Source organism: Ctenopharyngodon idella, chromosome 11 (genome assembly GCF_019924925.1).
Source record: "Ctenopharyngodon idella isolate HZGC_01 chromosome 11, HZGC01, whole genome shotgun sequence".
NCBI classification, from domain to species: domain Eukaryota; kingdom Metazoa; phylum Chordata; class Actinopteri; order Cypriniformes; family Xenocyprididae; genus Ctenopharyngodon; species Ctenopharyngodon idella.
The window spans coordinates 379,384-406,278 of NC_067230.1; the positions used below are offsets into that span (position 1 = coordinate 379,384).

Genomic DNA, 26,895 nt, shown 5'->3' on the forward strand with positions numbered 1-26,895 from the left:
ACTTTTATCAAGTGTGTGAAGTTTGGGGCAGATTGGACATTGTTTGCCTTAGTTACAGCAACTTCCAGTTTCATGGCGAAACATCAAATTTTGTCAGGCCGCCAGGGACACGCCCTTTTATGAAAACTCAAGATCTTCGCAATTTAGCGTCGCACAAGCCTTATGATTATACAAACCAAATTTGGAGATGATCGGATTAAAACTGTGGCAAAATGGCAAAATGGCAAAAACTGCACAAAAATCGAACAGGAAATTCAAAATAGCTGACTTCCTGTTGCGTTTAGGACTGAGCTCCAAGAGACTTTTTTGTAGGTAATGGGACGGTACATGTATGTACCGAATTTCGTACATGTATGTCGAACGTAGCCAGTCCTGACGCGTGTGCAAAGTTTCGTGAGTTTTCGAGCATGTTTAGGCCCTCAAAAATGCGATAATGTTTGGAAAAGAATGATAATAATAATAAACGGAGGAAATCCAATAGGGTCCTCGCACTTTGGTGCTCGGGCCCTAATAATCGGAAGAAATCCAATAGGGTCCTCGCACTTTGGTGCTCGGGCCCTAGTAATAAACGGAGAAAAACCAATAGGGTCCTCGCACTTTGGTGCTCGGGCCCTAATAATAAACGGAGGAAATCCAATAGGGTCCTCGCGCTTTGGTGCTCGGGCCCTAATTAGATAACTGCAATAGTTAACTTGAACTAACAATGAAAAAATCATTCTAAAGCATTTATTAATCAGCATTTACTAATACATTACTAAAATTAAAAGTTGTATTTGTTAACATTATTTAATGGACATGAGATGACTTGAACTAACAATGAACAGTGTTTTTATTAAATAAACATTAAAAAGATTAATAAATGCTGTAATAAATGAATTGCTCATTGAAGAGAGCCATAATCCTCCGGATGTCTTTTCCTAGCTTGTCAGATACACCATAAATGTTGGCCTAGTGTATTAAAAAAAAGAAGCAGTCCTTTTGTAAGCTAAATAAAGTATTTATTGTACAAAAAAAAAAAAAAAAAAAGATCAAACAACAAACAAGGACAGAAATAATGATGAACAAGTTTTCTTCTTTGCATGAAAACAAAACTACTTTATAATTAATTTCTCTACACAATATAAAGAGTGACTGAACACGACTGAAAAGAGTACATAAATCTTCAAAGCAGAGTCTTTCAACACTATGTAATGTAAAATGTTTTCATTTGGATTTTTTTTTTTTTCACGTTTACAGATCACAATTCTTTTTTTCCCCCACCTATTATATGACAAAAAACACTGAGAACATTAAAATATACAGAAGTTTCAAATCGTAAAACTTAGGGTGATGGCTTGTGATCTCCATATACTTACCATACTTTCTTTGTGTCCTTAAAGGACTTTAATATAGAAACCCTGTGACATTTTAGAAGACTTGTAAATCGTTCAAATAATATTGTTCTAAAAAACATTGACAGAGTAGTCATAACGTTTTAAACAACACTGATAGAATGGCAAGAGTAAAAATTTGATGATGTGATTACATGCATTTGTAGTTTGACCATAAATATAGAGGATTTTAGCTCTTGAGATACTATAAAATTTGTCAATTTTAATTTTATAGTAAGACTTCAAACCTTTTGATGAGGTAGTTTTTACTTATTTTGTGATTGATTTAGTTTTCAGTAGAGATAATTACTTACTGAAAAATCCCTACTGGTAGTTACTGGCCCATATAACCTTGTTTCTATTCTGAACCAAGTTAAAAAAAAAAAAAAAAGTTCATTGTAAGCCACTAAGTTCCAGTCTTATGTGACCTGCATTCTCATTGTGCATGGCCACTTTTATTTGAATCACAAACAATAGTTGCCAAAACTTTAGAACTTAATTAATGTCATCTAGAATGTTAAGGCGTTAGAGTTCAGTTTTGTGGATTTTATAAGATTACAAAACAGATCCTTTTTAAAGTCCAGGCTTAGATCAGTTTTGAAATTTTAGGTATGGTTTGTCTTAGAGGAGGCCAACTAATAGTGTCTGCTTCAGCAGAATGATTTCAAAAGAGATCAAAACAGATACACTATAGTGGACTGGCCATAAACTCCTTAGACATTTGTCAGTTAATAAAATCCATCTACAAATTCTTGTGCTTGAAAAGGTCAAAAACAAATGGAGACAACAACATGATTCCTCTTGCCATTTACTTCCCGTAGTGCAAAATTTATTGTTGGTAAGTAGAGTGCCCAAAATAATCTTTTATATGCACCCCCCCCCCCCCCCCACCCCCCGCTTTTTTTTTTTCTTCTCTGTTATATACATATATTACTTAGATTTAGTGTAAGAAGGCTCCTCTTTTATCCAACATTATAGTGCTTTTGTTTTCAACAAAGGGACTTCTTTGAAGAATAGAAAAAGATTTCTATTCTACTTTTCCCCCTCTCCATCCTTTGCTTTTTCAGCACTCCCAAATAAGTTTACTGTACCATTAAAGGTTGGCAAGGGGCAAGAATGATATTTGATTAAATACAGAATGATGATGTAAATACCTGTGTCAGCATAGGGACCCATATTTAACTGTATTCAGTACAGCTGAAAACTGAATATAGCCATGGACATGTATTATTTTGTTTTACTTTAACACTGATTTTTTGATACCAATAAATCACTGAATCCAAATTACTGAAACCAAACTTAGTTCATGGGAAACATTAGCTTTACACAAATTACCATTAAATTGCTGTGTGTGACACTCTAGATATGTGTGACATCTTTTTAAATAAATTATTATTATTTTTTTTTTTTACTAAGATGATTTTGTCCATCGCAGTTGCTGAAATACATTAATAGTGCTAAAAGCACCATTAGTTATGTTCCTTTTCTCCTTAAAAGTATTAAAAATAAAAATGTCTTCCTTTTTCTTCACTTTTCCTTTTGCTTTTTACAAGATCAAGAGTAAAAAGAGGATCAAAGTCATGAAAGGGTGCTTAGATTATTGAGAATGTCGCACCATTGTGGTAGCAGCATTAGTGGAGGGGGTGGGGTGCATGTGTCTCCTGTCATTTCTTCAATGCACCAAGAATTTTTTCTATTCTCTCTGAATGTGGAATACTGCACAAAGTAGCAAAATCACAGGCAATGAGAATATATTTGCTGCAGAGTGGAATTTTGGACCTATGAATCTCTTTGAATGTGGCCAGAGCTACCCAGCGCAATGCATTAAAAAATAAAAACTAAGCAGCCAAGTCTTGTGTGTACAAAATTGTTGGTAGAACAAAAATTCAGATTCAAATAATAAAGTTAAAAATCATATTAGGATTTATCCTGGACTGTTCTGCTGGATGTGCGAAAGAAACTACAAATATGTTTTTGTTCTCTGTACATTATGTAGTATTCTTTCCAAAGAATGTACGGAAAATATAAGGAAATTGTAGAGACTAGCAGATTTTAGACTGCATCCCTGACACCCTCCCTCAATCACTTCCCCTTAGCTCAACCAAAAATCCACAATTCTATGAACAGCCACAACGGTCCACCACCATTCCTGGGATTTTGCCATGGATTATCTGCTGTTTATCATTGAAGTAGAGCATGTTTATCGGAGACATCTTCGTGGGTGTGCAGCATGGCCCTGCTGAGCCTCTGGGATTGGCATGCTGCACCAGATGAGTATGTGGGTACTTCTGCATGAACATGTACTCACACTGGCCTGAGCAGTAGTTTGCCTTGTAACGTTTAGGAGCAATGATCCAGTCCCAGCCAAAAGCTTCAAAGTCCACTGTGAGCGGGTAGCGACAACAGCGGGATTCTGTGGAGTGCTCATCACAGTCAAGACCCAGATTCCTTCGTGATCGCTTGGTTGTTTCAAGAACCTTGACCTCCAGGAATGGCTGCTGGAGATTAGGGGAGGAAGAAGATATACAGAAATAGGTTAAGCCGCTGGGACAAAAAAGGTATACATGAATGGTTGTAACTCCAAAACTTTCTTTGAAGTGATTAATTTGAGTCCATTTTAATTTGAAACAGGTTTCATCAGTACTTTGTACCTTGTATAAACAGCAGTCTCAAATGTATGGCAAATGACTGTTTGTGATTAGATTGTGTAACGAGATTTGAGAGCTACCAGTGAACAATAACATTTAATTCTTTTCCTCACACAGTGGAAATATGTAGCTTCAGAAGAATTTGGAAAACTGAGCAGGTGTATGGACAAATTTTATGTTTTTTTTTTTTTTTTAGATTTTAATATTACTATCCTCTCTCCATGGATCCTTGTTATAGAAAATGGATATTCTTCCAAAGATCATTTTTAAACTTCTGAAATAAGAAAGCTAACTGGTAGAATGATTAGGCATGCCAAAGCTGTGATTTATTTGAATGGAGGATTACAGCATTTTCTTTGAAACAGATATATCTATTTTTAATAGTCTAGCAGGTCCAAGGGTCCTTACCAGTCCCTCCTCTCCAGGCCGCAGAGACGTCACAGCCAGGTCATTGCCACTCTCGTCATAGGCGTTTATATCAATGCCCCAGTTTGTATGTGGCTGCTTGAACCAGTTCTGCAACACATGTTTGAAATCAATGCTCTGCCAATGACCCACTTGAGAACTGAGCTCGATCTTGAGTGACCGGATGCGGATGTGTCTGCTTCCTTGCTCAGTGATAGGTTTAAGGCGAAGGATCTGCAGGTAAACAGTGGAAGTTTGCTGTAGTGGCCGCAGATAAACCCACAGCTGGGCTTTCAGGACTTTGGTAAACATCAGTTTTGGACTGAACTTGAAGAAACAACAGCTGGGTTTCCCATCCACCTGCACGAGAGGTTCAGCTGAAGGAAACAAAATAAAATTCTATTAATCACTGAAATCAAACGGTATGATAGACAAAAAAAAAAAAAAGAATAAAACTAAAATTTGAACTGCTAGGCCAAATTATGTCCACTAGGCCACTTTAGATAAAAGAATTCATTTTTTGGTGAATGAATATACTGTCATTAAAATGTTCAGTTTAAAAATAAAAACAAATAACAAAATTATTTAAAAAAGTAAAGATTCTGAAAGCATTTAATGAGATCCCATAATAATTTAATATAGCTTTACAGTAGTAACAAATAAATATGACATTTTATTATATATGAATAATATCATATTTTTAAATTTGCTGGTTTCATTATAAATATGGTGATTATTTCTAAGGTGGACTTGATACATGATATTTACCATCTGAATCTAATCATGTTGTTTTAACAAATGGAAAAGTCAGCCAGCTGTTTATTATCATTTTAATTATTGTGCCTGTAGCCCCAACAGTATGGGCGCCTTTTACCCTAAATTCTTTTACAAATACTTCCGTTATTGAAAAACTGTAGCTTTAATTACCTTGAACCAAACTAAAAATCATTAACAAGACCTTTATTAATTGTTGTAAAATTGTTGAAGTCCGTTTGAAGCCACCATTATGGTGATAAATGTTCCCTTTAGTTGGGAGCTTGGCCCTTGACTTTGGTTAATTTAATTATCTTTCAGCAATTGTTGAAAATCTACAATGTTTTGTGCTCGTGACTGCAGTGACTTACCTGGATGTGAAAAAATGTAAATGTAATTTAAAGCAGTTTAGTATACAACTGCAACATGTAAAAAGGCAGAAACAAAATTAGAAAAAAAAATTCAGGGGGTTGAGGTATGTAAAAAAATCATTTGCTGTACTTTTATGCAAAAAAAAAAAAAAAAAAAGTATCTTTTTGTGTTTGTACATGACCTTTGGACTCTGAACTGTTGTCTGGTCTTGGCTCACCATATTAGATTTTCTTTTAAGCTGCCTGCCTTACATTTATGAATATAAATCAATTGGATGTACTGTAACATGATTGTATGATTAAGTTTAGATAGTTGCTTACCAAGTATGCTGGATCTTTGACCCTAGGTGGTACTTTAATACAAATATAACTAGAACTTTTTTCTCTCTTATTTTTAGGGCCCGAGCGCCGATGGTGTGAGGACCCTATTGTAATTGCTGAGTCAATTATTCTTCTTCTCCGAAATGAATCGCCTAAACATGCTCGAAAACTCATGAAACTTTGCACACGCGTCATAAGTGGTGAAAATTTACGTCTGATATGGGTTTCTGAATTAGGTGTGGCAAAATGGCTTGATAGTGCCACCTACAAAATTTCAATTAAGCGCCCTTCGCTCTACGTTTCATGTACAAGTATGAAATTCAGTAGACACATTTAATAGCCCAATACCTACAAAAAAAGTCCCTGTGTGCAAAATCTGAAAATCCAACAGGAAGTGAGATATTTTGAATTTTCTCTGCAAAATTTTTGCAAATTAGTTATTTATATAATTCTAATTTATTCAAAACCCAAATTTACATAAATTTCACATGATTTTATAAAAGTGGCTGTTTATAACAAACTTGTATAAGTGAGCAGAAAAATCTAGACACATACCTTACTTTTAACCAAGACAGATATTAAAATCAATCAACAAATTTATGGCGAGAAAAGGTTAATTTCAATTAAGCGCCCTTTGCTCTACGTTTCATGTACAAGTATGAAATTCAGTAGACACATTTAATAGCCCAATACCTACAAAAAAAGTCCCTGTGTGCAAAATCTGAAAATCCAACAGGAAGTGAGATATTTTGAATTTTCTCTGCAAAATTTTTGCAGTTTTTGCCATTTCCAGACATTTTCCAGACTTTAACGAACTCCTCCTAGAGATTTTATCAGATCAACATCATATTTGGTCAGTCTAATCTAAAGGCCTTTGCAACATTAAATTGCGAAGATCTTGAGTTTTCATTGAAGGGCGTGTCCGTGGCGGCCTGACAAAGTTTGATGTTTCGCCATGAAACAGGAAGTTGTTGTAATTTGGGTATACAATGTTCGATCTGCCCCAAACTTTACATGTTTTATTAGAGTCCTGGCCTGAATACATCTACATGACAATATTCAGTTGCAGTCATAGCGCCACCTGTGGGAAATAGGAAATGTCATGTTTAACACTGTGATTAACTCCTCATAGAGATTTAACCAGATTAACATCATATTTGGTCAGTCTAATCTTAAGGCCTTAGAAATGTGTGTGTGTGTGTGTGTGTGTGTGTGTGTGTGTATGTGTCAGTTTCACCCTTAATAAGTTCTTTAACTCTTTTCTTGCAGACTCACTGTGCTTCAGAGTTTAGTGCCAACCCTAATCAAAAAAACACATGAAGCAGCTAATCAAGCCAGTTTATTTGTAGGCCACAGACAACATAGTATTACATTATTAGTTTGATAATTAGGTTAATTAAAATATAAAAACACACTGCAAATGATAACTTCACACTCATTTGAAATGGAACTATGACACTATATCACTATTTGGACAGGACTACTTTTGTAAATTACACTTGAGTTACAATTCTTATTACCCGTCAACTGTGATTTCATGTATTGATTCAGACAAGACTACCTTTTTTTTTTTTTTTTTTTTTTTTTTACAAAGGAGAGTGTGTGTTTTGTAGACATGGGCATTACAGAAGGTCATGTGCTGTGTTTGCGAGCATCACATATGACACATGTCTTTAAATTAGTTATTTATATAATTCTAATTTATTCAAAACCCAAATTTACATAAATTTCACATGATTTTATAAAAGTGGCTGTTTATAACAAACTTGTATAAGTGAGCAGAAAAATCTAGACACATACCTTACTTTTAACCAAGACAGATATTAAAATCAATCAACAAATTTATGGCGAGAAAAGGTACACAGGAAGTGTGTTATAACTTATGCATACATTGATTGATTTTTATGAAACTTCAGCTGTGCGTTTGTTGTAGGAGTCTGATCACATGGATGTGACTATTGTGAGTCAAAGTTATAGCGCCACCAACTGGCAGCAGGAAGTGTGTCACTTTCAAAATGCTTTGAGATCACCCCCTCTTTTTTTTTTTTTTACCCGATTTGCTTCAAACTTTATCACAATAATGTCAAAACATGGCAGATGTAGACCTGTGAATGTATTTGTGATATCTTAAATATTGTTGCCATGGCAACATGTCAAACTTTAATAATATTCTTGAGTGTTTGTGAGGCTCTTAACATGCTTCAAATTGCATGAAACTCGACACACACATCAATATTGTCGACCAGTAGACATGGACAAAGCCTTAGAAACGGCCGTGGTGGAGGGGCTCAGTAGCGCCACCTTTTGACAAAAGTGGGGGAGTTATTTTTACCTATAGTCACCAAACTCTGTACACATATTGTTCTCATTAAGCCGGACAACATTCTAATTTACGGTCATTAGCTCTGACCAACAGTAAGTCAGATATTTTGGTTTGAATGTGGATTTTTCACTCTCTCTCTCTTTCTGTCCTACCCCCCTCCCCCCCAGTCTCACTGTTTCTCTCTCTCTCTCTCTCTCTCTCTCTCTCTCTCTCTCTGTGTGTGTGTGATCATATGGGTACCAACTGCTACAGTAAATGTGGTGTATTCAAATGACTTTGAAATAGTCCTTTTATGTTTAACCGTTTTAAATGCCTATTGCCTGCCGTGCACAGCTGCCCTGAAGCCACCGGGGTGGCGGTGCCACCGGGCTTGAGCCCGCCATCGCTGCTTGCAGCTATATTTATTATTAGGACCCGAGCACCGATGGTGTGAGGACCCTATTGTAATTGCTCGGCCAATTATTCTTCTTCTCCAAAATGAATCACATTTTTGAGGGCCTAAACATGCTTGAAAACTCATGAAACTTTGCACACGCATCAGAAGTGGTGAAAATTTACATCTGATATGGGTTTCAGAATTGGGTGTGGCAAAATGGCTCGATAGCGCCACCTACAAAATTTCAATTAAGCGCCCTTCTGCTACGTTTCACGTACAGTTATGAAATTCGGTTGAGAGATGTAACAGCCCAATACCTACAAAAAAGCCTCTGGGTGCAAAATCTGTAAACCCAACAGGAAGTGAGATATTTTGAATTTTCTCTGCAAAATTTTGGCAGTTTTTGCCATTCCCAGAAGTCATACTTTAACGAACTCCTCCTAGAGCTTTAATCAGATCAACATCATATTTGGTCAGTCTAATCTAAAGGCCTTTGAGACATTACATCGCGAAGATCTAGAGTTTCCACTCGGGCGTACAATGTCTGATCTGCCCCAAACATCACGTTTGATAACAGTCCTGGCCTGAAGACAACTACATGACAATATTCAGTTACAGTCATAGCGCCACCTGTGGGTAACAGGAAATGACATGCTTAACACTGTGATTAACTCCTCATAGAGATTTAACCAGAAGAACATCATATATGGTCAGTCTAATCTTAAGGCTTTAGCGATGTTACATTGCAAAGATCTTGAGTTTTCATTGAATGGCGTGTCTGTGGCAGCCTGACAAAGTCTGATGTTTCGCCATGAAAGAGGAAGCTGTTGTAACTCAGGCATACAATGTCCGATCTGCCCGAAACTTCACATGTGTGATAAGAGTCCTTGCATAAAGACATCTATATGCCAATATTCAGTCAGTCATAGCGCCACCTGCTAGCAACAGGAAATGGTATGCTTTACACTTTAATTCACTCCCAGAAACACATTTCAATATGCCACGAACCATCAAACATGCTAGAAACACGTTAAATCATGAAACACTTGGCTAAGTGCTAATGTATGCTAATATTTCCACGAAACAGGAAGTTGTTATAACTCGGGCATACAATGTCCAGTCTGCTCCAAACTTCACATGTTTGATAATAGTTCTGGCCTGAAGACATCTACATGGCAATATTCAGTTACGGACAAAGCGCCACATGTTGGCAGCAGGAAGTGTGGCACTTTGAAATGACTTGGCCATAATTCTCCTGTATTCACTCGCTTATGTTGCCCACTTTCACTGTTTTCCTGATGCCAACGGGTGGCAGTGAGCCCAGTGCGATGGCCATTTCATCACTGCTTGCAGCTTTAATTATTTTATTTTTTTTTTAAAGGTTTTTGGCACTTTTGGGGCCCTTAACATGCTTAAACTCTTGAAAATTTGCACACAGGTCAGAATCTGCGGCCATTAGGGCCGGACTGAAGATGGTATCCGGGCGTGGCAGGGGAGCTTGACAGCGCCCCCTTGAATGGGCTCCGAAAACTTGGTCCATATATCAAACACGCTTGCACGTATTAGTATGAAACTCGGTACACATATAGACCTCATCGGGCCGAACAACTTTCGTGCTCTAAGTTATACGCCAACTCAACAGAAAAACAGTTATTATGGGTTGTTTGAAAAACGCATGCTCTGGAATTTGATATACTCCTCCTAGGCGATTAATCCGATCATCACCAAACTCGGTCAGCATGAAGTCAAGACAGTAATGATAAAAAATTGCCAGCGGATTTTTGATATCTCAAAGGGTTTTGCCGTGGCGAGGCAACAAATTTATGGCGAGAAAAGGGAGACAGGAAATGTGTTATAACTTTATCATACATTGATTGATTTTTATGAAACTTCAGCTGTGTGTTTGTTGTACGAGGCTGATCACACGGATATGACTATTGTGAGTCAAAGTTATAGCGCCACCAACTGGCAGCAGGAAGTGTGTCACTTTCAAAATGCTTTGAGATCACCCTCTTATTTTACCCAATTTGCTTCAAACTTCATCAGAATAATGTCAAGACACGGTGAATGTAGACCTTTGAAAAAAATTGTGATTACTCAAACACTGTTGCCATGGCAACGCATCAAACTTTAATATTTGTTTTGGATGCTTTTGAGACTCTTAGCATGCTTCAAATTGCATGAAACTCGATACACATGTCGGAGATGTCAGCCAGTAGACATGGGCAAAACCCTAGAAATGGGCGCGGAGGAGGGGCTCTACAGCGCCACCTTTTGACCAAACTCGGTACACATATTGGTCTTATTAAGCCGGACAACTTTCTGATTTACAGTCATTAGCTCCGATCAACAGGAAGTCAGCTATTTTGGTTTGAATGTGAATTTTTAAAAAAAAACAGGCTATCAATTTTATACTACTACTCCTACAGGGTTTATACAATTTACACCAAACTTTTTCAACATGGTGCTAAGACACTGAAGTTGTTAAACTGCAGATGGATGTTGGATATCTCAAACGGTTTGGCCATGGCGAGGCAGCAAATTTATGGCGAGAAACGGGAAACAGGAAATGTAGACCTGTGAATGTATTTGTGATATCTTAAATATTGTTGCCATGGCAATGTGTCAAACTTTAATAATATTCTTTGGTATTTTTGAGGCTCTGAACATGATTTAAATTGCATAAAAAACAAAACACACATCGATATTGTCGTCCAGTAGCATGGGCTCTACAGCGCCACCTTTTGACAAAAGTGGGGGGGTTAGTTTAACCTACAGTCACCAAACTCGGTACACATATTGTTCGTTCTCATTAAGCCAGACAACTTTCTAATTTACAGTCATTAGCTCCGACCAACTGGAAGTCAGATATTTTTGTTTGAATGTGGATTTTTCAAACACACTCTCTCTCTCTCTGCCCCCGTCACTCCCTCAGTCTCACTCATTCTGCGTGTGTTTGAGTGTGCGTGTGTGGGGGGGGTGTCTGTGTGTGTGTCTCTGTCTATGTGTGTGTCGCTGTCTGTGTATGTCTCTCTCCCTCTCTTTCTGTGTGTGTATGTGTGTGTGTGTGTATTACAGTCTTGATTAGTGGTCTTTAACCCTTTTACTGATTGCCCATTTATTGATGAACTTATAAAAATTTTGAACTGCAAATAATAACTTCACACTCATTTGAAATTGAACCATGACACTATATCACTATTTGGACAGGACTAGTTTTCTAAATGTTGTTTGAGCTACAATTATTATTTTTTACAATTATAATTATAATTTTTTAATTAATTGTTTATTGATATAATTCAAATGCATTAAAAAACTCCTGTTTCAGTAAATTTCACATGATTATAAAAGTGGCTGTTTAAAATAAACTTGCATAAGTGATCAGAAAAATCTAGACATGTACCTTACTGTTACCTGAGACTGACATTAAAATTGTCTTTGCAGGTTCTGTGATTTGAGTCTATTTATTAATTTTATAAAAAAAAAAAAAATTATCGTATACCACACATATTGAAATGAAACAAAAGCATGCTTTTGCTGCATAAGATTTGTGCACAAATGATAGCTCAGGGATTTCAAAAAAACACATGAAGAGAAGTGTTAGGATAATACATCAGCAATCACAGACATTTGCATTAAGACTTAGATTTCTCAGAGCACTGTGGAGTTTGCACAAATAACAGTATGTAATTTGCTCTAGAATTTTTAGAGGTTGTCTGTGTGTGGGTCTCTGTCTGTGTCGCTGTCTGTGTATGTCTCTCTCTCTCTCTCTCTCTCTCTCTCTCTCTCTCCCTCTCTCTCTCCCTGTGTGTGTGTGTGTGTGTGTGTGTGTGTGTGTGTGTGTGTGTTACAATCTTGATTAGTGTTCTTTAACCCTTTTACTGATTACCCATTTATTCATGAACAAAATTTTGAACTGTAAATGATAACTTATATATATATATATATATATATATATATATATATATATATATTATAATTACATATAATCGGAGGGAACTGAGTAGGCGGGATTTTCCCTTTCTCTCTTGTCCCTATCACTTGCAAACTATCACGAGCTATAATTCTTTTTGCATTATAATATTCACATTCAGCCATTCTTGTCTGTTTGTTTCTGGCATTTAATTAAAAAATTAAATGAAATATTATCTGCTTTGAAAAGTGTATGTCTGTATGAAAATACTGTATCCAGCCTCTCATCCAGACCGTTTTTATTTGTCTGGTTGATAGGGCTGCATTTAATTTTGAGAAATTAAATGGTAAATTCTTCTCAGAATTTAGATTTCTGTATTAATACATTATATTCAGCCTTTCATCCAGACCGTTTTTACTTGTCTGGTTGATATCTGGCTACATTAAATTCTGAGGAATTTATAAAAAAATAAAAATAAAAAAAAAATAAAAAAAAAGGAGGCTGGTCTGCCAACCCTGCCACCTCATGTGCTTCAGGGTGCAGCGGTTTCCAGCGATCCTCCGAGGAGGGTCATAGAGCGGTCAGTTCAGATGTTCCCTGCCAGTTCGCCGCTTCAGGGCACTCGTCTGACCACTCATCCAATACCTGAGGCCAGTCTCAAGAGACTGGTTCCCTTAGTGGAGCTTCTGGCAGAATGGAAACGTCTACCGAATGTATCTCTATGAGTACTTCATATAATAGAAAAGGGCTACAGAATACAGTACGGGTTTCGCCCGCCCAGATTCAATTGGGTTCTCACTACAGTAGTGGGCCCGAAGCAGTCTCTGGTTTTGGAACAAGAAGTTCTGACTCTTTGGCAATCACGCAGAGGCGTTCCCACCGTGTCTCGACACAGCATCTCATTCCCTATTCAGGGAACCAGAGTTACAAACGTAACCCGAGACGTTTTCGTTGAAGGGCATGTCCAAGGCGGCCTGACAAAGTCTGATGTTTCGCCATGAAACAGGAAGCTGTTGTAAGTCAGGCATACAATATTCAACCTACCCCAAACTTCACATGTTTGATAAGAGTCCTGGCCTGAAGACATCTACATGCAAATATTTAGTTAGTCATAGCGCCACCTGTTAGCCTAAGTGCTAATGAATGTGATTAACACCACGAAACAGGAAGTTGTTGTAACTCAGACATACAATGTCCAATCTGCCCCAAATTTCACGTTTGAGAAGAGTCCTGCCCTGAACACATCTACATGACAATATTCAGTTATAGTAGTAGCGCCAACCACTGGAACCTGTTGAAAAAAATACAGCATATGCTGTTTTGGTATGTTTTTAAGCATGGAAGCTGGTTTGAGCTGGTTTATGCTGGTCATGAGCTGGTTTAACCCCCTCTAGTCATGTACTTTTCATCGTTTTGAGATGCGGTGAGAAATAATTTTAAAAGGATTTGCCTCAGAGGATGAGCATGACTGGTTTCACTTTCATTTCGAGGATCAACTAGATCAAGCCGATGATTGTGAATGGTAAGTTCCGTTTAATGGGAACTTCGAGCTGCGTCGAGACGCATTGGGATCACCTCTGCATGATTACGTCATGAAGCACTTGTGAAGTCGAACCAATGTCAGAGGCGGGTGGCGTCACAGACCAGGAAACTATAAAGCATACCCAGAACAAAGAATGCCAGCTTCTGTGTCTTCAGCAAGCACTCTGTGTTCTCGTGTGTCTTATTTGGTGTTGTCTGTCAGTTACACATACAGAAAATGATCTCTTCGTCTGAAGACAAGAGTATCTTTGTTGCACCACACATATATATAATATATATATCAAAGACACTATAATGGCGAGCAAACAGCAGTTTATCAAGTGTGTTCATCCCTGCCCTCGTTTCATCACGGGTGGGGATACACACGAGATGTGTGTTGTTTGTTTAGGAGTGGAGCATGCCCAGGCAGCTCTAGATCAGAGAGCTGCCAGTCACAGCCTCAGCGTTGGGGACTACCGTTCTTTCCCGACTACCGTTCTTTCTAGGGATGTCCAGATCCGATCACGTGATCGGAAATCGGGCCCGATCACGTGGTTTCAGACTCGATCGGAATCGGACGTTACCTCCCGATCAGGACTCGGATATATATATATTCTCATTATATTTAACACATCTATAGTTATGCGGTGGCACAGAGTTACACCTGTTTCACACTGCAAGCGTGAGCGTAACTACACCGTCACTGCAGCTGCAGAGACGCGCGAGTATTCACACTGGAAGCGTTTGTACAGCGTCACAGCAGCGGCTCGAAGCTACATATGTGAGCATTTCTTTACAAAGACAGCTATACATTCGTTTTTATAAGTTGGTCATTTATAAACTTGATAGTCTTGAAAGTTTTTTTAACATGGGGAGGTGTACAACATTCTCATATAAACGTAAATACATAAATAAATAAAATAAATAAACAAAAGCCTTGTGCCATCCATTGCTGCACACGAATGTGGTAAGCTTTGTGTGTATGACATCATCTGCCGCGTGCACATGTTTACAAGACTGCAAACTCTGGTTTAATTTGGGTATGCTGCAGTCTGTGTAATAACTAAAATAATGCATACCGAAAAAAATACGGTACAGTGTGCAGTGTGAAACAGGCATTAAGCCTCTGCATGCGTCTGCGGCGCGTTACGGCTCCGGCAAGGTTTTGTTCCGTCCTCTGGGCAGTGCCAACTCACACCAGAAGCATTTCAGAAGCAAAGCGGCTGAATTCGCAAGACCACGAGATTTGACTGTCTGATGTTTTTTCCTTGATTCTTTTCATGTTTTTAATGGCTAAATGGTTATATTTTGTCCGGTTTAATTGTGTTTATTGCTATGCCATACTTTATTTTGCTGTAGCCTACAGACGAAGTTTATACACTTAAAAGTCTAATGGATGACAAGAACAAAAAAAATTCAAGTTTTTCAACTTCGAATCTCTTGTCTTCAGTTTCTGGCCTCCTAGTGATGTGAAATATGAGCGGGAGTTTACACAGGGTGATTATTTTGATTTTATTTTGTATTTGAGCTGTGCGTCTTGGACGCAGCGTCCGTCAAAAATAGGCTTGGCGCCTATTTTTAGCAAAGCGGCGCGGCGAGCCGCTTCTGGGACGCTTCGAAAACGCACAGCGGCGTGGCTGGTGTAAACACGAGCATTGACTAGAGTGGCCACGTATCAGCTCCGGTAGCCACGTCGCAGCCGTAACGCGCCGCACACGCGTGCAGTGTAAACGAGGCTTTAGACCCTTTTGGCTACACCGAGGTGTCGAGGTCGTGGAAAAGGCCGGTTCAGTATAGAGTTTTCAGCCCTCAAACTACGACATATTCAAACATCTTGGGGCTGAATATATTATACACGAATATTATACGGCAGAAGGTCAGGCTGTGGCATGTCTACACACCATGTCGATCCTGCAAGCCTATCAGGCTGACCTGCTGGGGGAGATTGACGAAAGCGGGGAAGCGAGCTTCTAAGCCATCCAAGAGCTCAGGAAAGCCACTGATTTGTCTCTCCAGGCCACCAAGGAGACAGCTAAAACAATCAGCCGTTCTATGGCAGCCCTGGTGGCCACGGAGAGGCATTTATGGTTAAACCTTTTTCGATATAAAGGATAAAGACAAAAACATCCTTATGGATGTGCCGCTGTCTCCTCTGGGCCTCTTCGGCAACTCAGTTACATCTGTCGTCGAAAGGTTCAAGGAGACTAAAAGGCAGTCAGCAGCCTTCCAGAGATACCTTCCCGGCCGCTTTCAACCCCCCGAGGCTGCTGAGCGGGAGCAGCCTCGGCCATCAGCCAGCTCCTCAGTGCAGCAAAAACAGTGTCGCCACCCGTGCTCCCCCGCAGAGAGCTTGGGGACAGGGACAGGCGACACAGCCGAAGCCTTTGAGGGGTAAGACAGATCTGAGGACTGTCATTATCGGCAAGAAGGCTTCGAAGAAGTCCTTCGAAGAAGTCCATCTACTTTCCTGGCACATAAATCGACTGGAAATGATGGCGGTATTTCAAGCTCTCAAATACTTCCTCCCAGACCTGAGGGGCTATCATGTGTTGGTCTGCACGGACAACATGTCGGTGGTCTCCTATATCAACCATCAGGGGGGTCTGAGGTCTCGCCACCTGTGCAACTTGGCCCATCGGATCCTCCTGTGGGCCCAGGGGAAGCTAATCTCCCTGAGAGCGGCTTACATCCCAGAGCATCAAAATGTGGGGGCAGACATCCTGTTGAGGCAGGGGCCGAGGCTGGGGAATGGAGACTCCACCCCGAGGTGGTGGAGCTTTTATGGAAAAACTTCGGTCGAGCGGAAGTCGACCTATTTGCTTCGAAAGAAACAACTCACTGCCCATTGTGGTTTTCTCTGACTCATCCAGCCCCTCTGGGTTTGGATGCCATGGTACAGATGTGGCCGAGGCTATGTCTGTACGCATTTACCCCAATTGCTCTGCTCCCAGGAGTTCTGGAGAGGGTTCGCCGGGACAGGGTCCGTCTCATATTGATAGCCCCGTTCTGGCCGACCCGAGTTTGGTTCACGCACCTTGTGTCGCTTCTCAACGGCTCTCCTATGGAGATCCCCTTCAGACAGGACCTCCTGTCTCAAGCGGGCGGCATGATAATTCACCCCCGCCTGGAGTTGTGGAAACTGTGGGCCTGGCCTCTGAGGGGGCTAGGCTCATAGAATCTGGTCTCTCAACTGAGGTTGTGGAGACCATACTCCACTCCAGAGCTCCTTCCACAAGAAAGCTGTATGTGTATAAATGGAAGTTGTTTTCTACCTGGTGTAGACAACGTCAGTCGGACCCTGTCCATTGTTCTATCAGCCTAGTGCTGCAATTTCTCCAAGAAAAGTTCTCGGATGGTCTATCTCCTTCTACTTTGAAGGTCTATGTAGCGGCTATTTCCGCCTATCATGCTCCTCTGGGGGACTCTTCTGTGGGAAGAGATCCCCTAGTCATACGCTTTCTTCGTGATACTCTGAGGCTGAGGCCTTCGCTACATACAAGAACTCCGGCCTGGGACTTGGCTGTCGTGTTGGAAGGGCTAGCTTCCGCTCCCTTTGAGCCGTTCGAAGAGGTTTCGGAGAAATTCCTTACTCTAAAAACTATCTTCATTTTGGCTATTTCATCTCTCAAAAGAATTGGAGATCTTCAAGCACTTTTGGTTGCTCCCTCATGTTTGGAATTTGCGCCTGGTATGGTCAAGGCTTTTCTTCATCCTAGACATGGTTATGTACCCAAGGTCTCCACCAACGTCCCAGGGCCGATTGTACTGCAGGCCTTCTGTCCTCCTCCATTTTCCAGTCCAGATCAGGAAAAGCTTAATCTGCTTTGCCCGGTTAGGGCACTAGACACTTATGTCCACAGAGCTGCCCTGTGGCGCAAATCCGATCAGCTGTTCATCTGTTACGGGTCTCCTAAGAAGGGAGGCCCTGCGTCTAAGCAGAGAATGAGCAAGTGGGTGGTCGAGGCTATCTCACTTGCTTATGAATCTACCGGACAGCCTTCTCCTTTGGCTGTCCAGGCACATTCTACCAGGGGTATGGCTGCCTCAAAGGCTTTAATCTCGGGGGTCCCCCTCCATGATATATGTGATGCGGCTGGGTGGTCCTCTCAGCATACGTTCATCAGGTTTTATAACCTTGACTTAGGCTCCACTCCGGGGTCTGCTGTGCTCTCGTCGTAAGATAACAGACAGGCACTTGGCATAGGGTTCCCAACGTGTCTCGACGCAGCTCGAAGTTCCCATGAAAGGGAACGTCTCGGGTTACGTATGTAACCCTGGTTCCCTGAATAGGGAACGAGACGCTGCGTCGCTTTGCCATACTCCCTGCATGCCTGTGAGCGTCTTGCTTCAGCCAATCAGAAGCTGGTGTTCTTTGTTCTGGGTATGCTTTATAGTTTCCTGGTCTGTGACATCACCCACCTCTGACGTTCCGTCATGCCATTGGTTCGATTTCACAAGTGCTTCATGACGTAATCACGCAGAGGTGATCCCAATGCTATTCAGGGAACCAGGGTTACATACGTAACCCGAGACGTTTTTTTTTATTCTTAAGTTCTTTATTCTAATCACGATATAGTGTCTGTGAATATTAAACCACAAAAAGACTGTTTAAATACGAATCCTGCAAGTTTTGTGTGTCTCAGTGTGAATTAATGGGGCAGATCGACGTGCGGTTTCGTTTACTACACACAACTTACATTAGTAAATTGTCATTGGCTATTCACAAACTATATTGCTACTGAGATGAGTGAAATTGACTGAAATATGTAATAAATACTGAAATAAAATGTGTTAGCAATGTATTAAACTGCACATTAACATTTATATTAAAATAGAACAACATTATTTTAAATTGTAATAATATTTCACAGTATTGCTGTTTTTTTTCTTTTTTTTTTTTTTTTCTGTATGTTTTATCAAATAAATGCAGGCTTGATGAGCATGAGACTTCTTTCAAAAACATTATAAATAGTAATGTGTCCAATCTTTTGACCAATACTGTAATTTAAAATAGGCCTATACAAAATTTTCTTCACATGATGTGCAAAAATGCATGCATAAGATCACAAAAATCATGTTTTCTGTTAAGAGTGGACATTATATTAACATTAATACAATAGCTGATATGATCCTGTTATCAGCATGCTCACAGAGGGCTTTTTCTTTTATCTCACAGATTTGAGAATCATAGTGACCAGATATTGGCCCACACTGGACATTCTGAATGAATATAATGGTGATATCACTGACTGGAAGCAGGAAAGGTTTTTTTTCTTTCTCCAGTGCAAAGAAACACCAAACACCTTGGAATGCCAGTTAAGTGATGTTCACTTATATCTTTGAACAGGATTTATTTGCAGGTAAAACTGTATACTCAAAATGTGCCCTCATTTATTCAAAATGTGTCTCATTTATATTGTTAACTATATTCTGAATAAACTACAAAAACTAAACTAAAAAAAAAAAAACTTTGTACCTTGATTTTTTTTTTTTAGTTTCCTCTCACATAGCCTACCTGACTAAAAGAGCTCATTATGTGGGTCATTATGTGGGCCATTATGCAGGTCTTTGTCTTCTCAGGTGTGAATCACAGCATTATTCATGGAGATTCACACTGCCCGCATACTGTCTTTCTTGACAAAAAGTTTCTTACAAAATTAAAATCATTATATTGTTTTATATGAACGAGTAGGCAGGATCATTTTTACATCATTTTGATGCAAAAATTATAGTCTACAACCACCAATACCCAGAAGTCTTGTGAACACATATTTAGTATTTGTTTTGTGGCCGTATTTCAGTGACTTAAGTTTTTTTTGTTTTTTTTGTTTTTTTTTTTCAATTACCACGCATAAATGTTATTCTCTCAAAAACACAAACATGTACATCCATGTTGCTCACATATGATGGTAGCCTAGTTCATGCTGAATACAGTGTAATGACACTTTTGCTATTAATGTTTATAAGCAACTGAAAAAAGCACAAATGTCAGGGCATGTCAAAACTTCTCCAGGGCCCCAAAAATCCTTAGATCCCAGAGGGTTAAGCTGGTCAAATGCTGGTCAAGTGCTGGTCCTAAGCAACTAACTCCAGCTTAGGACCAGCACTTGACCCGCATAAACCAGCTCAAACCAGCTTCCATGCTTCAAAACATACCCAACCAGCATATGCTGTTTTTTTCAACAGGAGAAACAGGAAGTGACATGTTTAACACTGTGATGCACTACTAGCAACATACTAAAATATGCAATTGAGTACTAAGCATGCTACAAACATTATAAAACATGCTAGCAACACTTAGCTGAGTGCTAAAGCATGCTATTATTGTCATGAAACAGGAAGTTGTAACATATAATGTCCAATCTGCCTCAAACTTCACATATTTGACAAGTGCCCTGGCCTGAAGACATCTACGTGCTAAAATTTAGTTATAGTCAGGAAGCAGGAAGTGTGGCAAATACAAATGACTGACGTAGTTCTCCTATATTTATATACTTAAATGCATATTACCCACCGTGCTGTTTTTCTAAAGCCACCGGGTGGTGGTGGCACAGGTGCGAGGGCCCTTTTAACGCTGCTTGCAGCTTTAATTAATCTTGATATTGTTTAGTGAACTTCCATCCATAGGTGACATTAAAATTCAAATATTGTTTTTCCAAGCCTAAAAGCTTGGATTCCGTTACAGTTTGTTACACTTGATAACCTCCTTTTTTGTCCAATCTGTTGTCACATATTCAAAACTGCATAACCTGACTATTCTCCAATCTCAAGCAGAGACATAGCCAGTTGTTGAAGTTCCATGGACATACACAGTAAAAATAAATTCTTTGGTTTGGTTCTGTTCATTGTGGATACAGAACAACACATAGGAGCAGAGAGCGAAAAAAATAATGTCTGGATGTGGGAGAAGAATAATTGGATGAGATAGAGAAGTAGTTAAATCAGAAAGAGGAATGGTTGGACCAGGACAATCGAGAAGAAGAGGTAGGGGGAGAGGAGTAAGAATGCATGGTGGTGTTCAAAGGAGAGTAAGGGCTTTTGTCACAGATGTAATAAGAGCCACCATCATAGACCATGTGATAAACCACTGTCTATCACTAACAGAGGCTGGATAAAAAGCCCAGCCTAATCTCAGACGGGCAACCGTGGCTTCCGTTATCCAGAATTTTCATGAAACCAACAGCTAACCCTGCTGAAAAATCCAGCATAAACCAGCATGAATTCTATGTTGGTCCAGGCTGGTTTATGTTGGTTAGAGCGGGTATAGCGCTGGTCAAGCTGGTGGACTAGCATAGTCATGCTGTTCTCAAGCAAAACTGAGCTGGTTTCTCCCAACCATCTCTCCCACTTCCCATGCTGGGGACCAACAAACAAGCATCCCATGCTAGTCCCAGCATGCAAAACATACCTTATGCTGGTTACCAGCAATGCAGGATTTTTTTAGATGGGAAGTAATGCATTTCACAACGGCTTCTTCTAAAGTAACTGTACGCAACAAGTTCCAAAGCAAATATGTTGTATATTTGTTCCAAGGATGCAACGTCTTCCTCCATCTGAGAGAAGAGGAAAGCTTCTCAGTGAAGTCCAAGAGCATGCCATTGTTGGATGTGTCAGTGGCGACACTGCAATAAAACTGTGAGAAATACAGACCAAAAAAGGACAACCTGTATTTCACAATGTGGAAAACATCAGCCTGGCTACCAGTGCTTGGACTCTGACCAAAATTGATTCAAATTAAACAGTTAAACACAGTTACTTTTGAAAGGAACAGTAAATGGGTCAAGGAACTCCGGCAGCAATGTGTCCACATATGGTGTCATCCATTATCTATTATGCATTGTTCTATAATGAACTCTACTTGTAAATATGGGTTACAGTGCAGACAGTAGTACATACTGAAAAGCATTTATACATACTGTTTTTGATTTCTTTCACAGACATTAAATTGGATGCTAATTAGGCCCCACATTAAATAATTTATGTAAAAGAGGGAGGGTTTAACCTGGAGGGTCTAACCAAAAACACATTGAGGTGGAAGAAACATCACCGGGAAAGAGCTGAGTGATGTGCTGGGTCAAAGAGGAGCAAATATCACAATGTTTGCTTGCAATCTTGAGGGCTGGTTTGGTCCTGCAGAAATTCCAGATTGTTCCCTACAACAATAAACACCTTCTTTTGTTTTTAGTTGACCTAAAGCTGAAAGGGAACATGTAGGAAGAAACATGAGGTCATTTGTGATTGCATGGTACAATGTATTCCACCATTCACATGCAAAAGATAAACTGGCTTGCAGTCCATCCAAGTTACTTTTCCTATTTCTTTCCCCCCTACTTGCCTTTCTTCAACCCTATTGAGGATTTTTTTTTCTACCTGAAGATGGCAGTGATCATCTGCTATATGCTCATATGTCCCTGCTGGATGCAATGGATGCCAACTGCAGAGACATCTTAGCTGAAGACTGTGAAGGATTGATAAGTAATAAAAAGCATTTCTGCATGTTGGATGTTCTGCAATTTCATAAAGCTTACTGCAGCAGTTCTGTCACTTAATATTTTTACTACTGTACATTTTATAAAGTAATGATGACTGATCACTTTTAGACTGTGTTGCCAAAAATGCACACATTCGAATGTAGAGTCAACTGTTTAGTATTTTGACAGTCAGTGTACTATAATTGGCTATACTATGTTCCTGTTGGATAGAAAATGTGCTAGTATTTTGACAGAATGATTAGCTATTAAGTCAGGTTTGCTGTGTTTTGATAAGTTAGTTATGTGGGTGTGTGTTTTTGTGTTAAGAGTTTAGAAAGGGTATTGTAAGTAAAGGTAAATGCTTGCAAAATTTAATTAATATTATCTTTAGAAATAAACTAAAAGGAAAACACCTGTACATTGCTCATTAGGCTCCAAGTAGATAATGCTCAAGAGCCCATGATTTCTTTTATTATTGTCCATCCACAAAGAGGAATGTGCCTCCCTCACTCTGCATGCATAAAGAACATGGAGCTGTCACTCATAGGTAAATTAGAGGTTACTTAGGCAACCTGAACACGGGTCAAGGGGTTATTTAGAGATGTGGGTTCAGTTAAGAAACAGGGCCAAAGGTCAACACTGGCAGCCTTTTACATTCCTGGTGTTGCAAGAGGGGGGTTGTTATTCAAAGCCAGATTTAGTTTGAAGGTCAAGGTCAGCTCTGTGGCAATGATATCTGTTTTCTCCATAACTGCCTAAAAACAATACTGCAGACTAGTTGATTGTGTCAAAATGGTCCAAACAAAAATGGTTAGATTAATTTTCTAGTATTTTCTAGGAAGATTTTCTGATGGGTAGTGATGAAAACACAAAATCAAGTAGTGATGAAACACTACTTCATAAAGTGTTAATTAATTAATTAATTATTAATATTTAATTTAAATCTGTGGTTCAGAGCGAGTATCAAACTGGGCAAGGCACTTGATTTCAGCAAACAAGTCTTTGCTATGTAATACTGTTTTCAAAATGTTTAAGAATTTTTATGGTCAGAGGGGGTGTTAATCTGGTGAACCCTGAATGTTTCTAATATATGGTTCCCTTTCATGGGAACTTCGAGCTGCGTCGAGATGCATTGGGATCACCTCTGCATGATTACGTCTTGAAGCACTTGTGAAATCGAACCAATGGCGGGACATCAAAGGTGGGTGACGTCACGGACCAGGAAACTATAAAGCACACCTGAGAACAAAGAACGCCAGCTTCTGTGTCTTCAGCAAGCGCTCTGTGTTATCGTGTGTCTTATTTGGTGTTGTCTGTCAATTACATATACAGAAACGATCTCTTTTGTTTGAGGACAAGAGTATCAGTGTTACACCACACACATATATATATATATATATATATATATATATATATATATATATATATATATATTTGTATATAAAAGACACTATAATGGCGAGCAAACAGCAGTTCAGACCATGTGCTTCTCCCTACCCTCATTACTTCACGGGTGGGGATACACACGAGCTCTGTGTTGTTTGTATGGGAGCGGAGCATGCCCAGGCAGCCCTCGAGGGGGTTGCTTGCGAGTATTGTGATAAGTTTAATATAGAACCTCTCTGCTCCCGCCGGGCGCTCTTTGAGGAGGGCGCCGCGGCTCGCGTTCCTCGTGGTCGGGTCCCGCTTCTGCCGGGGCAGAGCGGCGGCTCAGATCATGGGGTTCGCAGATGAATCTGGCAGAGGGGTTAGAGACGGGCGCCGCCCTTTCTCTGCTCTTACCTGCCAGGTTCAGTGTCGTTTCCCAGGTGGAAGCACGCTCTGCGGTTTCTTCCCCCCGGGTTGAGGCACCGGTACTTCACATGTCCAGCTCTGAGGAGGTGGATATTGTGATATCGATCTGAGGACTCACCACCTCACACACATATCGTGTTTTCAAATCACACGTCTATTATTCTAACATCAAAAACAAACCAGTTGTGTTTGAAAGCCATGATTATTATGTGTTTATTTGAAATATTCAGACCGTGATATACTTGTCTGATTGTTTATTTGCTCCATTTAATTTTGAGAAATTAAATCAAATATCTTTTCTGATTTTGTAAACTTACAAATATTGAAGACATAACGAACAGCAGTTTGAATCGTGTTCCTCCCTGTGCTACACTGCAAAGCGAGTGGGGATACACACGATCGATGTGTTGTTTGCTGTTAGTGGAGCATGCACGTCAGCTCACATGGGGCTGACAGTGTTCATTCATAAAAATGTCCCGAAGTGTAAAGAGAAGCATGCTCTAGCGGGAGTTTTTAGCTCCACTCCTGTTGGCTTTATTCTCGAGGGAATAAAAGTCTAATGCAAGGCTCGGATCTCGCATTTGCCGAGGCAGCGCGTGGATTAGGTCTGCAATAAAGAATATATGGCTTGGATCTCACGTTTGCCGAGGCTGCGCATAGATTACGTGCCCGTAATTTATATATATATATGTATTTATATATATATTCGGAGGGAACTGAGCAGACGGGAGTTTCCCTTTCTCTCTTTTCCCTATAATCCCTTGCAAACTATTATGAGCTATAATTCTTTTTGTATTCTAATATATTCAACCTGTCATTCAGCCATTCTTGACTGTTTGTTTCTGGCTGCATTTAATTTGAGGATTAAATGAAATATTGAATACATTAAATTCTGAGGAATTTAAAAGAGGAGGCCGGTCTGCCAACCCTGCCACCTCGTGTGCTTTCAGGGCGCAGCTGTTTCCAGCGATCCTCTGAGAAAAGGAGGGTCGTAGAGCGGTCAGTTCAGATGTTCCCTGCCGTTTCGCCGTTTCAGGGCACTGGTCTGACCGTTCAAAAAAAAAAAGAAAAAAGAAAGTGTTGCCACCCGTGCTCCCCCGCAGAAAGCTTGGGGGCAGGGACAGGCGACACAGCCAAAGTCTTCGTGGGGTAAGACAGATCTGAGGACTGTCATTATTGCCAAGAAGGCTTCGAAGAGGTCCTGACGCCAGTGGCGTGGGACCTTCAAGGGCAGCCCCCCTCCAAAGAGGGTCCTTTACGCCCTCAGGGGGCCGTTCTGCCAACCCTGCCACCTTGTGTGTTTCAGGGCACAGCGGTCTCCATCGACCCTCTGAGGAGGGCCGGTCGACATTGGATTCGGTTGTTCCCTGCTGGTTCGCCGCTTCAGGGCGCTGAGTCGAATGCTCAAAAAACACCAGAGGTTCTGGTAGAATGGAAACTTTTTCCAAATATTTCTCAATGGGTACTGCTCACAATAGAAAAGGGTTATAGAATTCATTTCGGGTCTCGCCCGCTCCAGTTCAACAGGGTCCTCCCTACAGTGGTGGACTCCTAGCAGTCTCTGGTATATAAATGGAAGTTGCATATAAATGGAAGTTGTTTTCTACCTGGTGTAAACAACGTCAGTTGGACCCGTTCCACTCTTCTATCAGTCTTGTGCTGCAATTTCTCCAAAAAAAATTCTCGGATGGTTTATCTCCTTCTACCTTGAAGGTCTATATAGCGGCTATTTCCGCTTATCATGCTCCTGATCTTCTGTGGAAGGCTGAGGCCTTCTGTGCGTACAAGAACTCCGGCCTGGGACTTGGCTATTGTGTTGGAAGGGTTAGCTGAGGCTCCCTTTGAACCAATAGAGGAGGTGTCTGAGAGATTCCTCACTCTTAAAACTATCTTCCTGTTGGCAATTTCATCTCTCAAAAGAATCGGAGATCTTCAAGCACTTTCGGTTGCTCCCTCATGTTTGGAATTTGCACCTGGTATGGTCAGGGCTTCCCTTCATCCCAGACCTGGTTATATACCCAAGGTCCCCACCAACATCCCAGGACCGATTGTACTGCAGGCCTTTTGTCCTCCTCCTTTTACTAATCTGGATCAGGAGAATGAGCAAGTGGGTGGTTGAGGCCATCTCTCTTGCTTATGAGTCCTCCAGACAGCATTCACCCTTGGCTGTCCGGGCTCACTCTACTAGGGGTATGGCTGCCTCAAAGGCTTTGATCTCGAGGGTTCCCCTCCATGAGATATGTGATGCGGCTGGGTGTTCCTCTCAGCATACCTTTATTAGGTTTTACAACCTTGATTTGGGCTCCACTCCGGGGTCCGCTGTGCTCTCGTCTTAGTGATAACAGACAGGCACTGGGCATTATGGCGTAGTTGGGATAGGGTTCCCAATGCGTCTCGATGCAGCTCAAAGTTCCCATGAAAGGGAACGTCTCGGGTTACTTGTGTAACCCTGGTTCCCTGAATAGGGAACGAGACGCTGCGTCACCCTGCCATACTCCCTGCATGCCTGTGAGCGTCTTGCTTTAGCCAATCAGAAGCTGCCGTTCTTTGTTCTCAGGTGTGCTTTATAGTTTCCTGGTCCGTGACATCACCCGCCTCTGACGTCCTGCCATTGGTTCGATTTCACAAG

The 26,895-nt window shown here is 40.4% G+C and overlaps 1 protein-coding gene across 1 annotated transcript in view; it reads right to left on the minus strand.

Annotated features, from left to right (window-relative positions):
• Nucleotides 1-737: 737 nt before the first annotated feature.
• Nucleotides 738-26,895, minus strand: part of gdf11 (growth differentiation factor 11) — an 82,256-nt gene continuing 56,098 nt past the window's right edge. The window contains exons 3-4 of the mRNA XM_051913484.1: nucleotides 4,427-4,800; nucleotides 738-3,865 (exon numbers count right to left, since the gene is read on the minus strand). Coding sequence (XP_051769444.1) covers nucleotides 3,488-3,865; nucleotides 4,427-4,800 — 752 coding nt within the window. The 3' untranslated portion in view covers nucleotides 738-3,487. The remainder of the gene's footprint in view (nucleotides 3,866-4,426; nucleotides 4,801-26,895) is intronic.